The sequence below is a fragment of the Acomys minous genome, assembly GCF_964271855.1.
Source record: "Acomys minous genome assembly, chromosome: 2".
Lineage (NCBI taxonomy): Eukaryota > Metazoa > Chordata > Mammalia > Rodentia > Muridae > Acomys > Acomys minous.
This window is the reverse complement of record NC_140484.1, coordinates 24,026,128-24,040,430: the sequence shown is the minus strand read 5'-3', so window position 1 is coordinate 24,040,430 and position 14,303 is coordinate 24,026,128. Positions and strand designations below refer to the sequence as shown.

General features: G+C 40.8%; 1 protein-coding gene across 4 annotated transcripts in view; it reads left to right on the top strand.

Annotated features, from left to right (window-relative positions):
* The window catches only part of PCGF5 (polycomb group ring finger 5), a 112,318-nt gene extending 99,295 nt beyond the window's left edge, over positions 1 to 13,023 (top strand). For 3 of the 4 annotated variants that reach the window (XM_084764023.1, XM_084764021.1, XM_084764022.1), the window contains exons 9-10: positions 3,045 to 3,104; positions 7,741 to 13,023. In XM_084764023.1, the coding sequence (XP_084620149.1) occupies positions 3,045 to 3,104; positions 7,741 to 7,788 (108 nt within the window). In that variant the 3' untranslated portion in view covers positions 7,789 to 13,023. The remainder of the gene's footprint in view (positions 1 to 3,044; positions 3,105 to 7,740) is intronic. The other variant, XM_084764024.1, reaches the window with a different exon arrangement.
* Positions 13,024 to 14,303: the final 1,280 nt, after the last annotated feature.

The window sequence follows — 14,303 nt, the reverse complement described above, 5'->3', positions numbered from 1 at the left end:
GCTGGCCTTACTAACTAGCTTAGCCCTGGGCTGTGCTCAGCTTGTTCCTGCGCTGATAGCTACTAAATGTTATAAACATTCTAGTCCACTTGGAATTGAATCATTTACACACAAGGTTAAAGAGTTAGCTTATTCTGTAGATTATTGAGTAGTGCAGCCTGCACCTCACTGTGTGAAGACTCCGCCATTGTCTGCACATGCACATGTGCACACACCTGTGTGTGTTCTAAACAGGCATTGTTCTTACCCAGGCCTGCACACAATGCAGCTTTCACAAAGCTCCTGTCTAAAGCCTTACGCTTGTCTTTTTTCTTTGAAGTCCTAATATGTCTTGTTATAAGGCCTTCTAAATTGATTTATGAGGTCCATTTGTATCAATTGAGACAGAAATCTGATTTTTAAAATCATGTTGAGCCTCAGCTTTTGAGTGGGTTTGTGATTGGCACTGGGCTGTATTTCTGGATTGCTTTGGCTGTAATTGTCACCTTTGCAGTTTTTTGTTCTCAGCAGTGCTGTGGAATGTCTGCTTGTAAATTCTGCACCGGGTTGAGTCATTGGCCTCAGGCAAGGGTACTCCATCTTTGTGTCCCTCTCTCACGCTGTTTCTGTCCTCTCGGGGAAGTGAGTTTTCCTCCCAGTTCTGCAGAGCTGGAGTGTCCCCTGCAGCATCCAGGCCTGTGGCCGTGCTTTCCCTCCCCCACCTTAGGTTCTCTTAGCTTAACCCCTTTAGAAAAGATGGACATGGGTGGCTCCAGTCCTTTCTAGACCTTGTCTCCATCATGATAAATTAAAATATCTTCATCCTTATGAATCAAAACACACACCTGGTCAAACAGCTGCTGTAAATTTTATAATTCATTACAATAATTTTGCTTGAAGATTGTTATGGTGAATGTTAGAGTTGACCACAGTAGTGCTTAAATCTCAGGGATAATGCCCAAGTGTGGCTTCTATGAATTGCGGGTATGTAAGTAGAGATCCATGTTTCAGTCAGGGGTAACTCAGGCATCTAATGTTCCCCTAAAGCTAGTATTTCTGTACATGAGGCCATGCCTGTGCTCAGAAGTTATCTGAGACATAGATGGATTCATATATATTTCTAGCAACTGTATTCTCATTTGATAATATGTATTATGGAAAACTATTACACTTTAAAGTTACTTTTTTTTTTAACATATTGGTACAATTCCATTTGTGTGACTAGCATAATTTAATTAACTTTTATTTTGGTGGACATCAAGATTGTTTTCATTTTTAACATTACAAGCAGTGCTGTGTCTATTCCAAACATGTATTCTGCAAATGCACAAGCATATCCATTGCCTAGAATGCTAGCTTTACAGTGGAGTAAGCTTACAATGTGAGAGGTTGCCAGTTGTCCAGTAATGCATAAGAGGGCCCATTTCTGACTTGTTGACACGCGTCTTAGCAATATGGTATCTCTGCTAATCATATGTTTGGCTGTTCTTGGTGACTTGTAGGAACTGCTTGTATTTTCTGAACACTAACTTTTCACTATATATACTATAGCTTCTTTTCCTTCAGCTGTGTCTTACCTCCCTATTTTTCCTCAGTTTTGGAGATCCTTAAAATTGTGACAGTTGAGCAAGAACTACTATTATGTGCTAAAGTAGTTAGCAGAATGCCTAATGTAATAAGTAAAAAAAGTAATGGCGTCTCTGTTAGACTGCGTAGGATCTCAGCCCACTCCTCCTGCATTTTTACTTCCACACTGCTCAGGTTAGGTTCTCAAGTTCACGCCTGGTTTAGCAGCTTTCTGCTCAGCCTCCGCTTTCACCATGGGCGTGTTCTTCCTGCTCACCTTGTGGGTAGGTAGATACCCTCAGTCCACCAGCTGCCTTTCCCAGATGGCCCTTGCTGTTTCTTTTCCTAACTCAGCCACTCCAGCACCATAGCTTGATTTGCAGTCTCTGCCTATTTTAGGAAGGCAAACAAACACATCTGTTTTGACTGATACTAAAGAGATTAATAGGAAAAAGTTAATGAAATCACTTTCTTCCATCTTAACTCTATTTTTATTGAATGATTTTTGCAACTAGCCTACTCAGACAAAGTGTGATAGGTTAGCGCTTAAGGACCCATCCGAGTCAGTCAAGGACAGTAGTGCGAGGCTGGCGTTAGAGGACAGTGACGAGCACTAAACAAAGTCAAGGACCAACTTCCAGAGAAAGCTGGTGAAATTTTATAACCCTCCAAAGTATAACCTTAAAAAGCCTATTCTGGGAAGTTGAATTTTTCCTGATTAATCTAAACTTATGTTTTCATGTGTTTAATTTTTTTAGCTATTTATACATTTAATTTTTCTATTTGCAAGAGTATGCAGTGTTTAATAAATGCATAGCTTAAAATATAAGTTCTATAGCTATTAAGACTGCAAACATGACTATCAAACAAACTGAAAGGGCTCATCAATGCTATTAAAACAAGTGTGGGAACTAAGAATCTGACCTGAGCAGTGCATCAGTCCCTTAGGGAGAGTAGAGTTTCTGGTCTTGAATAGTACTGCTCTCAGAGTAGGTAAAGAGGAGGCATAGGAAAGACTGACTGCAGGAACAGGTGGGAGGAAAATGGTACCCACTCTACACTAAGAAACTGAAAAGAGTAGGATACCATCTCAGTAGTTTCAGAATATTAAAAAAAAAAACTTCAGAGACAAATGTTAAATTTTTTTAACACTAAAATTTACCAATCACTAAGTTATTAAATATTTCCCCTCCAGCCGGATGCACGCCTGTAATCCCAGCACTTGGGAAGCAGAGACAGACAAATCTCTGTGAGTTTGAGACAAGCCTGGTTTACAGAGTAAGCCCAGGACAGCCAAGGCTACACAGAGAAACCCTGTCTACAAAGCAAAACAAAACAAAAAACAAAAAACTGACCTCCCAAAACCCCTACCACTCCTCAGTGTTTACTTAAATTACTCATGTTGGCACTTATTTTTGAGTTAAACTACTTTAAATAGCAAGTTTTAAATGTGTCCCGTTGTGGATGCCTCTTATCTGATGAGTTCATCTCCTCCGCAGTTTTGCTGTCTGAACTGCTCAGCCTCGCAAGTCTGCTGTCAGGATGGCACTTTGTATCAGGTAAGAGGCACTCATGACGGGACATATGACCACCACAGTGCCTGTGCTGAGCACTCCCATCCCAAGCTAAGTTTTCAGACACTTTGTAAAACTAGTTTCCTAAGTCTTTTCAAACTTAAATAACAAAAATTCCCATTATTTCAGTTCTTTTGTATTAGCCATTTTACTGAACTAAGAATGAAATTCTGTCTTAACAACTATTATTTATGAATCAAGAATTTCTATTTTAGCCCTTGAGGCATCTCTAATCTGTCCTGGAGTGAGATGAAAAGTCAAACCGAGTGACTGTAAATAGGAGCTCTGGCTAACTCTGTGAGCGGAGCGGGCTGCTGAGGCCAGCCTTAGCTGTGAGCGGGCTGCTGAGGCCAGCCTTAGCTGTGAGCGGGCTGCTGAGGCCAGCCTTAGCTGTGAGCGGGCTGCTGAGGCCAGCCTTAGCTGTGAGCGGGCTGCTGAGGCCAGCCTTAGCTGTGAGCGGGCTGCTGAGGCCAGCCTTAGCTGTGAGCGGGCTGCTGAGGCCAGCCTTAGCTGTGAGCGGGCTGCTGAGGCCAGCCTTAGCTGTGAGCGGGCTGCTGAGGCCAGCCTTAGCTGTGAGCGGGCTCCTGAGGCCAGCCTTAGCTGTGAGCGGGCTGCTGAGGCCAGCCTTAACTGTTGCTCTGGGATGCCATGATGGAATGACTGAGATCACTTAGTAACACACAAGGAACTTAAACTTGTGCCTAAGAAATGCTTCTCTAATAAAAATACATTTTAGAGATTTGGAAACTGGCCTGGAAAAATGAGCCAGCAGTTAAAAAGCTGTACTGTTCTTCCAGAAGACCCAGTTTTGATTCCCAGCACCCATGTCAGATGGCTCCTAACAACCTGTCACTCCAGTTCCAGGGCATTTGAGACCTCTAGGCTCCCCAGACACCCTCACTGGTGTGCACGTGCCCACACACATATATATGTTTAAAAAGAAATACATTTTTAATTGGAAAAGAGTTTGTATGCAGTGTAGTAAGACATTACTATATTACTAAGGACAGAGATCATGTGCCCCTTCTTAATCTCACAGATGAGTCATAAGATGTTTTTATAAGCAATCCATTGTCCTTTATCCCAGTAGTTAAGCAAATCATCAATCTAGTTCCTAGTGGTCAGTGCTAGGGACCTTCAGTGGTGCAGTTCTGTGGTTAAGCTTAGTCTTCTGGTTACTGCTGTGATACAGGAATCTCAATCCACCATTAAGATGTGAACATTTGGAAACACTGTTTGAGTCCTAGCTTTTTAGACACGATGTAACCTAACATACCATCTAGCCAGGGAAAGAGAAAGCCACTCGGGAAGCAGATGAGGGAGAGGGCTGAACAGTTTAGTTGACTGAGTGGAACTTGTAACGTCCGCATGGTGGAGGCGATGTACTGTAGCAATCCCTTGTCTGTAGCTGTAACCCAGGACACACAGGCTTCCACCCTTGTCTTCATGTTGTGTCTGCTTCCTGAGAGATGAGCTCCTCTTTAGCTCTGATCCTAAGTGATGGCGAGCACTGTAATCAGGCAAATCTGCAGCTGCACCTCATTTCCTTTTTGTTCTTCAACACTTCATTGTGGATAACAGCACTGTAAGAAAATTAGACTTTAAGTTTAAATCCTCCTAAAAATCATTTCCTAAAGGAAGCATCAATATGACAGTAAAACTTGACAGAGAATTCAGTTAGAAAACTAGTACCAGAGATGGTGCAGGTGTTAAAGTGCATGTTGTTCCTACAGAGGACCAGGGTGTAATTCCTAGCACCCACATCAGGTGGTTCCAAGGATTGGGATGCCTCTGGACAGCTTGGGCATCTGCACTCACATGTGCCTAGACCACACACAGGCACACTTTAAAAATACACAGCTTTAAAATAAAATAAAATCTTAAAAAAAAAAAACTAGAGCCAAATCTCACTTTGAATATAAACAATATTAAATAACACACAAAATAATTACTAAAATACCATACAAAAAGGATAAAGTCAAGACCTTGTAGAATATTTATCAGAAATGTAAAATGGCTTAGCATTGTAGGAGAAGACAGACAGATAATAAGCTAGTTTTTATGGAATTCTCCAAAATTCACTAGATGCTGAAAAGACATTTTATAAAACCCAGCTTTGGTACTAATTTTTCTATGAGCTTCTTAGTTTGACATTTTACAACTAAAAACTGAAGTAATTATTTCAAAGACCCTTTGCCTAGGTTACCAACTAATATTTCACATTTCTGTCTCCTCTTTGTCTCTTGTTTTCATCTCTTAGATTTTTAAAAATAAAATGGTTAAAAATAAGTCAAAGCCGGGCAGACGGATCACTATGAGTTCTAGGCCAGCCTGGTCTACAAAGCGAGTCCAGGACAGTCAAGGCTACACAGAGAGATCCTATCTCAGAAAACAAAACAAAACAAAACAAAAAAGTCAAATATAACGACAAGTGATCACACAATTTTTAGTCAGTATATCTATCCTCAGAACAAGACCTACTCATGGCTTACACAAAGACCTTAAGTGGCTTCTTAGATGGCAGACTCTGCATGATTAAATTATGAAGTTAGATGTAACTCCAAACACTTCTCCAAGATTTTATTTAACTTAATACTATTAGCAAGCATTTCTTGTCAGTCACACTTTGAGGTGAGCAATGAGCATGATCACTGCCACCCACATGCTGCAGTGTGTTATAAAGCTCAGGGCTCAGATCAGGGGCCAACTTCCACAGCATGAGGAGAGAATTGCTCCAGGATAGGCTGCAGCTCAGGAGCCCCTGCGTGCAGCACTGCCGAGCAAGGGCTGAGGCAGAAAGGCTCCTTAACGGAAAGCTGGTGAGCAGGTTAATTCTGCACAGGGTTCTCTTCCAGCCCTGGGGCTATAGAAGGAAACACCAAACACAATTTTTCTCTTGTGAACAAAAAACAAGGAAGTTTTAGTGTCAGAAGGAAACTTTAAGAAAATATATAGAGTTTAGAGGGCTGGGTTGATGTCTTAGTTGGCAGTGTTCTTGTCTTGATGCCATGAGGACCTGTGTTCATCCAAGAATCCATATAAAAAATCTGGACATAAGAGTATGAATCCCAGTACTCTGGAGTCAGAGGCAGGTAGGTTTCTGTGATCCCTAGTCAGGAAGCCTTATCTAGTCGGCTAGCTCTGGGTGAATAAAGGAGTCCCTGTCTCAAAATATAAGGTGAACAGTTTCAGAGAAGCCGCACTCAAGATTACTCTCTGGTCTCCACAAATGTGTATACACACACACACACAGTCTCACACACATACATTCTTACACACCCACACACTCATGCACACATACATACACTCACATACACATACACTTATACACAGTCACACACAGACATACTCACACAGGGCAGGGGGTAACATGTACAACTATGGCCTCACAAAGTCTGACTGAGCTTCAGAAATAGCCAGAGAATTTTGTATCCAACTAACCAAGTTCCAAGCTGCTCCTATAGGACCAGAGTAAAACTTAGGATGAATAGAAGTAGCATATGGGTCAGACCATTGGAACCTTGCAAGTCTGAGACTCCTGTGCCAGTCCGTTAGACCACAAGCGGCACCTGCTTTATTCTTCAGCTGAGGACAAAGCCTGGGGCATCATTCCCTACTCTGCTGTCCTCTTCTAACTGGAAGTTAGTGCATACCAGCATCGAGTCTTCTCACTGTGACATGCGTGGAAATGCTGAGAGGGCATGTCAGGACTGTAGAGTCTCGGTCTGCCCTTTTTCTATTAAAGAATACAGTGTTCTCTTTGTTGAAGGTACCCAAAGATAGCAGCAGACCATTGGTCAGTAGTCATCTCGGCCTTTTCTTGACTCCGTGATAGTTAGCTCGTTGGAGTTCACTTAAAAAGTGGGAACCTGCAGATTATAGAACAGGAAAGTCATTGATTCTCCATACTGCACTCTGACCATTTGGTTCTCTGTGGTGGTGGAAGAGGGAGTTAAAGCAGATGGAGAGGGTGCGTGGTGCCTGCCTCTATCTGCGGGAGGCTCTTTCCTCCCTAGGACGTGTGTGGTAGGCAGCGGATGCCAGAGCCTTCTACATAGAACAACACTGAGGACAATGGAAAGCCTTTATTACATCAAGCAGTAGCTATGAACAGTGACTCAGATTGAAAGGAGGTGGTCACCATTTCATGTAGCAGTTAGGTACATGCTTTTCAATACTTCTAAAGACCATTTTAAAATAAATGCTAAATACTAAAGGAAAGGGCATCAAATGTATGAACAGTATTGTGGAAACTCTTGTTTCACTGATTTGCAGAGTAGGGGCCCTTACTCTTGTGTGGTTCAGTGGGTTTCCACCTACAGCAGCCTGGAAGAATCTACAGTGCAAATCCTCAGCCCACAGAGTGGCTAGTGGGATGTGATGCAGCTGCAGTCCTCCATGGGCCTGCTAGAGGAGGGGGGGGCGGGTACCGAGAGGAATTTCAATCTTAAATTACATTTTAATCACTTCAATTTAGTGACAACTTTAATTTGTAATCACTATTACCAGGAAATAAATTTATGAAGTTTATAAAATCTCAGTTCTTCAAGGCTTTTCTATATAAACCATTGCTTTTATGTAAACATGGTCTTACTCATTGTTTTTGTTTTGTTTTTTATAGTCGTACCCTATGGTGTTGCAGTATCGACCAAGAATTGATTTTGGGTAGGCCAAGGGGCCCAGACTGCACTGAATGAATCCTGCACTATTTGTTTACTCGTCGACAGATTGCACAATGAACGGTGTGTGGACTTGAGAGACACAATCTGACTTTCAGCATGCACATAAGGCCATTGTCTGTCTCCAAATTGTCAGTTTCCTTCATGTTGTTTCTATTAGGAGCAATTCAAGTGCCCTTCTGCTACTGACCATCTGCCGTCTCGGAGTGCAAGCCACGGCTGAAATCAATTAGGTGTGCAGCCAGGACTCTGCTTTCTCAATATTTTGCTTGCCTGTTGCAAGGTTGTTCTGATGTTAATTACACTAGTAAAATGGCTCAATCCTTGTGGTGTTGCAGTTTTCACATACTTAATACTTTTATTCTTGTTAAAATAGAGTACTGTACAAGAACCTAGTATAATTATATCTTGAAATTATTTTGTATAAGAATATATTTAGAAAGGTGGTTTCTGAGCCACTGTCCTATTCTTGGTAAACTTTTATGTAAAAAAGAATAAACCAAAAAAAAAAAGCCAAAATGCCAGCTTATTCTTGAGTGTGCAAGTCTTTTGTGAAGAATTCCAGTTATTTTTTGACAAGAGCACATTGCAGTTGGAGATGCCCTAAATGTCTGGGTAGTCTCCCATTGCACAGAAAGGCGTTTAGCCCTACATGTTGAAACATGTGACTTGGACAACTGAAGTTCATAATGTTGGCAGCTGATCATATTGACTTAATAAAATTAATGTGTGAGTACATTAACGTTTGTTACTGTCTTAGAGCAGGTGGGTGTTGCTTTACAAGACTCCATTGGTTGTCTAGCCCATGTTGTGTGTGCATCATTGCATTGTTGATGTCATTTTATGCAAGCATAATTTTTTTAAGTTGGCCTTAGGCATGTGTCGTGGCATGCAGAGGGTTATGTGCGATGGTTTTAAATACCAGGATTTTTAGATAACACTCTCAAGCTACTGATTCAGATGGTCAGCTGCGTATCACGTTTCCAAACCGTACGCACAAAACAAACTTTTGCCATGTAGTAGATAAATACGCTAACCAAAATTAGTGGTTTGAGGATACTTTATTTTAGATACTGTAGTAACCAGGTAAAGTGGGATTATTGTTTTAGACGTGAGTTCATTAAAAATGCATGCGTGGAAGTCAGAAGTAAGATGATGTCCTTGATGGTGGCAGTTTGGCTAAGTCTTCCATTCATTTTGAAAGTAGCCTGCAAGTTAGAGTCCCCTTACCTTATTACACTCAAACATGTAAGTCTTGTAAAACATATAGTTGTTTTAAAAAAGAGAACTGTGGAGCATGTCTACTGGTTGTTCTGAAACGAGCTAACTTCTGAGAGGTAGGAGGAAATTAGGAAAAAATGCTTGTTTTAGAAATCTGATAAGAGCCCTGTGCATGGTCCACACTTTTTTTTTTCTGTGAACACAAGTGGTCCAATTTTTTAGTAAAATATTTCACAAGCTAATGTTTCTGAATTCCAGAGTACTTCATAGAAATCAACATTGCACAGCTCTAAGAAATATACAAAATACAGCTCAATCTTAGTGGTTTTCATAATATAAAAGGCTGAAAGTGTATGATTTTTATTTTTTTTAAGTCAAAAAGTCTGTACTAAAGTTTGCTGTATTAGAAGGCTATAGCAGTTTCTTAACTTCATCTTGTTAGATTGCTGTTTTTGGAAGAACTCAGGAGCAGGGTTTAAAAGCCTGATGATTTACTCTTAAGAGTGTAGGGAAGACCGTTATACTTGACCAAAAACTGAATTTTGTATCTTAACTGGAGAAATTATTTTGCTGTGGTGCAAAATCTAGTTCCTAGTTATCCCTAAAAAGAATTTAAAGATTTCGCAATTTGTTACATTTAGCTAAATAATGTTTTACATATGAAGGTGAATTTTAATTAACATAAGTCAAAATCAATTTTGAAAGCCACACACTGAGACTTGGCTATTTGGCTCCTCAACCAAGCCTTAAGGCCACAGGTGAATTTTGTATACAAGGTCTCATTAAATTTTGCTTGTTGCCTGGTCACATACATGAGTATTTTCCAAGGGATACATAGCAAACAGGAACCAGAAAAGTTTTATAAAAATTTCCTTCATTTAATGTCACTTCACTGAGATGCAATGGACTATGTGCCAAAACATACCATTAAGGATGTCTGCTATCAGACGGGACCATGAGTAGTGTGGTGTGCTTCTTCAGCCAGCCTCCTCCTGTATATCAGCCCAAGCGTGGACCACATACACCTATTTTACCCTCAGTTGCCCTTGTCCAGAACCTGCTGTAGGAAACACAAGCAGGCCCTATTTGTGGCCATCTTTTACATGTACAGGGTTGATTAACAAAAACCCTTAAATTTAAATAATTTGCAAGAATAACTATCTGGATCTGTAAGCCCAAGAATAAATGAAAGTTACTCTTCAACCTGCTGTTTCTTAAGCAATAAACTAAAGAACTTTATTCCAGAAAATATTTTGTTAACAGTTTTACTTGCCTTAAAAATCGGACCTAAAAGGGCCATGGAATCTTGGATATAAAGGAAGTCTGTGGTCTATAAGAATCACTTTAAGTGGCAGTGATGAATGACATCAGTTAATAGAGATTAAAATGTCCTTTTCTCTAGCTTAAAAGTAAACTAAAAGGCTCGTTGAAGAAGTTATGTTAAGTCTGAGGTTTGAGTGGCTAGAATAATGTTTTTTAACAGCTTTTAAATATTCTTTATTCACTAAGTACATACCCCATAGAAATGCCACATTGCACAAATGCAGTGAGATTGCACAAATGTTCATTTTAAACTGAGTCCTTAAAAAGAAGCAAGTGTGTTATATAATGTTGTGACTTGACTTGATGTTCTCTGACTTGAGAAAGTGCCTCATTGCTGAAGTGCACTTCTGCTGTAGGTTTCCTGCATAAGTCTCGAGTCGTCTGTACCTGTCTCGATGGTTTCCTATCTACGTGGGCGCTTACAAGCTTCTTAAAAGAGCTTTGTAAGAACATAGGCATCACCAAAGACATTTTACTGTTACATGTTGGAGACAGACTGTATATCGGTAGTAGTAACCTTGACTGGTTACTGCATGTCACCAGTGAAGGCACTGCAATGTTTTCTTGGTGAGATAAATCAAGTGTCTTTCTTGTCACAATCAGCATATTTCCCTTCAAATATGTTCACTTCCCCCCCCCCCAACACCATCTGGTAGATCTTAGAGAATCCTCAAATATGAGAAAGAAATAAACAATTATAAATATCCTCCCTATAAAAATGGGAAGAAATACAAACTTACTTTAAAAATTTGAAATTGAGGTTTTTCAATTTTAAGAATCCTTTTATTCCATGGAGGTAAGAAGAAAATTATGCCTGTTTAGCTCCATTGAAGACAGGCTTTAACAGAAGTCCTGGCAGGCACACCAGTCAGTGTGAAGTGCGGTCTGCTGGCTGACAAGCCTGTGTGAAACAAACTGTGTTCTACTGGACTTACACAAGTGTTTCTACTGTCTTTAAAAGTGAAATTCCATAAGGGCCTGTGATTCTTTTTCTTTAAAAGTAACCCTTTTCAGGAGCTGTTTTAGTGAAATTAAACAACCATGTGGCCAAATTTTGGCAAAATGGAGCACTGAAAATGTCCTAGTGTGCCATTCTTTCTTTGGGGTTGACAGTCTGCTCTGCTCTGCTGCTGAGGTAAAATCAGCCTGAGGTTAGACCTCCACAGAGTGGATGAACCAGCCCACCGTCCTGTACAACTGAGCCACATTCTTCACCCATTCCTCTAAGTAGATGGGAATTCTCTAGAAACCTAAGCTTTATACCAGTAAAATATTGGTATGAATTTGCCAAAACCTCTTTTCTGGATTAGAATCATAAAAACTTGAAATGCTGTTACTGTTGTTTTCAGTATGTGAATCCTGTGGAGAGCGATAAAGGGTGGGACATGTCTGCTAGGTCTGGTTCGCGAAAAGCTTAGCAAATGCCCTGACTACTCAGACGCCCTTCAAAGCCCAGAATCACCAGCTGTTTGGATTTATTTCATGAGCTCTGCAGTGTGTTTTGGTGAAAACCATGAGATTTAAGATTAAAAAACACAAAATGTCCTTAAACAGGAGGGACCTTATTGCTTTGTGTAAAGCTGTGGTGTTTCTCGGGTCATTTGAAAATGCTTCTCTTCCTGGCATATGATTGTCACAAACAGTAAGTTTACTGGCCACCATATTTTCTAGTCGGATTAAAATGTTTGGGCACTTTGAAAAATGATAAAAGTAAACTTCAAAATAATTCCTTAAAATCTCATCCAAATGTGTCTATCCTCACGCCACTTTTCCATGATTCAAAACAGTTTTCCAGAAATATGTTTTCTTCTTAATTGTCTTTGAATCTAGAATCAGATGTAACAGATATGTTAAATACTAGACCTAGTTTTCTTCTATCTTGTAACAGTTACTAGAAAAAAAGAACAAACTGTAGCACAAACGGAGACCCAACCATTCTGGGAGCATCTGTACAAAGTCTGGTGTGTTCACGGAAGTCCAGGAGCAGGGACTCTGTCTACACATGCACATATTTGGAGGTCAGCCTGGCACTGTCGGAGGCCGGTTTTCTTTTGCAGTCTTTTCAGATTGGGACTGGGGGCCTAAGTGTCCTTAAGAAGCTGTGGTCCAGGACAAGAGCGTGGGGGCGGGGGGTACGTGTTCCTTCACTTTCCTGTGTCTGGCAACTCAACAGCTATCATTTCTTAGAATAGCCCTCATGGTTATTAAATCTAGCACAGAATATATTGTAAAGTTATGTTGCTAATTTTATTTTGAAATATGAAATACTTTAAGCTTTTTGTCAAAAGTGATAACATCTTAATACAAATAAAAACCTTTTTGTGGTTGTAAGATTTAGCTTATGAATCATTCAAATTGAAGTGAAGGAATTACCAGGTCATTGTTAATGACTTAGTCTATTAAGAATCTATGTATTTTTGTAAAGGAAAAGCACCTGTAGATATTTAATCAGTACAAGATCTATGTCTGTTTTGCAGAAAGAAAATGCTGCTTAGACACTCTCTTTAAATATTTTTTATTTTTGTGCTCATGTATTTTCTGTTGATCTATGGAATGTTCTGTACAAAACTGTATAACTGTACTGTTGAGCTGGATACATTTTTTTTTTAAATTCTGGGCTTAGCTATGTATATTTGACCATGTTGAAAATAGTATCTTTGTTATTAAATTTTTTGATTGCATATTTATTGTTTGCCTGTTAATGTTACTTGGTATAGACCACTCCCTCTGTTAAAAATGTTTTAAGTGCAGTTTCCAAAGCAAGTTCTATTGGAATTTAGAGTAATACTTCAGGTGTTTCAGGTGTCTACGCGCGTGCACGCGCGCGCGCGCGCGCGCACACACACACACACACACACACACCCCGTTGCATGTCATTGACCAAAAGTTGGCCTGCTGGGAAGACAGCTAGGGGATCTGGTAAAGCCATGCCCTAAGCAGGACTACACATTTAACATAATCTGCATTTGCATTTGAGAAAGGAGGCCACAGTGTGCGTGGGACTTGACAGTGTTTTCTTCAAACAGGTTTGGCTGTTACCTTTGGAAGACTGGCCTTGAGCTGCTCAGCTTTTTGTGTACCTGGAAATTTGGAGGTGGCATTTTCTGAAAGCCAAGTAAAACAGTCCTTAGCGTTCAAACTCCTACGTTAGAGTTTGGTTCCAGCATAGCTACCCTAGAGACGAGATGGGGAATCATGCCCAACAAGGCGACATGGGCTGCGACACCATGAGAAACTACCCTGTTTCAAACTGCCTTCATCAGGAAGACTCACTCGACAAGGCTCTGCTCTTACAGGTCACTTGGGGTTCTTCCTCTTAAAGCTCCTCCTTGTAAGCTCCGTTAAGCTCTCCTGTCCCAGATCCTCACCCTATAGAGCTGTCTTCGGTATCCTGTACCTTTTAATAAAACATCCTGCTCTCATCTATGTAGGGGGCCTAAGTAGAGTCCATGCCAGGCCCCTGTGGGCCTTGGTTAGCTCTGTTGTCTTCTTGGGAAGTTCCGTTCACCTCCAGGTCCTGTTCTCCTTCCCCTCTCTTTGCCACAAGACTCCCTACATATCTCCCAGTGTTTGGCTGTGACTCTCAGCATCTGTTTCAAGGCACTGCTAGGTGGTGCCTCTCAGGACAGTTATGCTAGGCTCCTGTCTGCAAGCATGGCAGAGTATCATTAATAGTGTCTGGGGTTGGCTCTCTCCTGTGAGGTGGGTATTGGGTTGGACCAGGCATTGATTGGGCATTTTCTCAATCCCTGTCTTTATCTTGAACATCTTGTAGGCAGGGTAAAATTTGGGTCAAAGTTTTTGTGGGTGGGTTGGTGTTCCCTTCCCTCTATTAGGAGACTTGTCTAGTTAGAGGGGGCCCTCTTCAGTCTCTATGGACCCCCCTACTCGAAGTCTTCCCGGAGCCTACCCTAACTTAGGGCTCCAGTTTGTCACAGAGATGCCCCCACCCGTGGTTTCT